At 36.8% G+C, this 2070-nt stretch overlaps 1 protein-coding gene across 1 annotated transcript in view; it reads left to right on the forward strand.

Moving 5' to 3' along the window:
- Positions 1-1293: 1293 nt before the first annotated feature.
- The window catches only part of LOC106527157 (solute carrier family 12 member 9), a gene marked incomplete at its 5' end in the record, with an annotated part of 91294 nt that continues 90517 nt past the window's right edge, over positions 1294-2070 (forward strand). The window contains 1 exon segment of the mRNA XM_014021958.1: positions 1294-1451. Coding sequence (XP_013877412.1) covers positions 1294-1451 — 158 coding nt within the window.

Here is a 2070-nt window from a genome sequence, read left to right on the forward strand (position 1 = left end):
TATCGTGTTCGTTACCATGATGTGTGTGAAACCGTGCAGAGAATGTGGAAATGCATTGAGAGAGTCTTAAAGAACGGCCATACAAAACCAGAGCTCTGCTGATGTCCGGTTTAATGATACCAGGGAAATCAGACTGAATTAGGAAATCACAAGAGTTTTATCATTAGCTTCAGGGCATGCCTATTGATTACGTCATCAGTTGGGGGGTGTCTTTGTCAGAGTCCTGCCCAATAAGCCCTGTTCTAATGATTAAAATTAGTTCAATATGCATTGTATTTGTTATCAGGCATGTACCTACTGTATTAATAGAACAAGTTAATCAAAAGTCACATTTAACAATTATTACAGTTCTATCATAAAACAAACCATACTATGTGTAATGTAACTAAATCAGTACGTAACATAAACCCCAGAAATTTTCTTCAATGCCATTGAGGTCATTTCTTACAAAGTTAATGACTGCCATCTCCCCTACTCCTTTAAGTAACATGTTGGTTTTGTATCATAAATGACTGTGGAAATGTGCTGCTTTTTCTTTCCACAGTTATCCGTGTGTGATGTATTGTACCTGCACCAAATTGAACTTTCAACTTCATCTACTTGTTCAAAGCTTATTGTGATTTTCACTTAATCTCCCTTATTCTGTCATCCAGTTTTTAAGTTTGCTTTAATTAGATCGATTTGCATTTTTCAAATATGTTTTACCAAGTTTAATTATTTTTGTTGAGGTCTGACAAAGCAAATGTTGCTAAGTTATCCACATTTGTTTGGATGACTTTCTGCATAAAGACCTTGAAAAGTTGTTGCATGGAAGCACAATGAACAAAAATCAAATTAACATAAAAATTATACATAAATGGTCTAGCATTCCATGAAGAATGCATAATGCCCACTGCCTTAATGTCAGAGTTTGAAATTGAGTTATACCAATTTTTGTGTTTTCTAAGGTCTGTTCGCTCTGACGTCCATTCTGAATTAGGTTGGCTTTTAAAAATTTGGAATCATTTTCACTAGTTATTTTCTAAAGGTTTGTTTAAAATTTGATCAGTGAATCCAGAGGTATTTTGCTAACAGACAGCAAACACATACACCGTACTTACAAGCGATAAAAATAATTATAAAAGACTGTGCAACTTCGCAAACTACTGTCACTCAAATGAACATTTTTAATCGTAAAAAAATCTTTGGCTTTGGCTCTGACTCATCTCTGCCCTTTCAAATGAAAACACTGACTAAGTAATAATTTGAGCACAAGAGTTAATCTATTAATCTTTTTTCTGTAATCTGTTACAGGCTTCTTCTTCAGAGGGATTACAGTTTCCTGAAAGAAATCAATGTCTGGCATCCCTTTGTCATCATTGGAGTTTATTCATCAACAATTTCCGCTGCAATGAGCAATCTCATCGGAGCTTCCCGCATCCTCTATGCTTTGGCAAAGGATGACTTATTTGGTAGGTAGCAGAATGGTTCATTGGTTCAATGGTTATTTGCCTTAGAATCTGCAGTCAGATGTTTTTTTTACCTCATTGGTGCCATTCAGGTCTCTGACACAAGAAGTTCCTTGGTTAATACAAGTGAAATGAAGGAGCTGTTTACCACCAAGAGCCTAAAGTTCAAAACATCTGACTTGTGGAATTTCGACCTCTGAAGTCTCTAGACATCTAGGATAAGTTTGTTGTAGTTATTAGCTCATAGGCCTTGTCTATACAGAAAAAAAAGTTTTTCCAAAACAATTATTTTTTGTGGTTTCTAAAAAAATATATTTTGTCAACACAGCACTGTTTCTAGGAATGTTTACTTCCACAAGAAAATGCAGAAATGACCCAACACTTTAATTACTATGCCAGGCCTGTAGGTGTCACTGTAACATTGCCACGAAAATACACCCAAAACAGAAAAGAAGACATGTAGCATGTATATAATGACTGTGTCCAAAACGGCAGGCCGGGTCCTCTGAAGGCCAAATTTGTCAGCCACATACGTCACAGCGCCGCGACGAAGGCCATCCAAAACCGAAGACTCCTCCGATGCGGCCGACAAATACGTCCTTCCTTTGGCCCGAATCGAAGG

Source organism: Austrofundulus limnaeus, unplaced genomic scaffold (assembly GCF_001266775.1).
Source record: "Austrofundulus limnaeus strain Quisiro unplaced genomic scaffold, Austrofundulus_limnaeus-1.0 Scaffold311, whole genome shotgun sequence".
Classification (NCBI taxonomy): domain Eukaryota; kingdom Metazoa; phylum Chordata; class Actinopteri; order Cyprinodontiformes; family Rivulidae; genus Austrofundulus; species Austrofundulus limnaeus.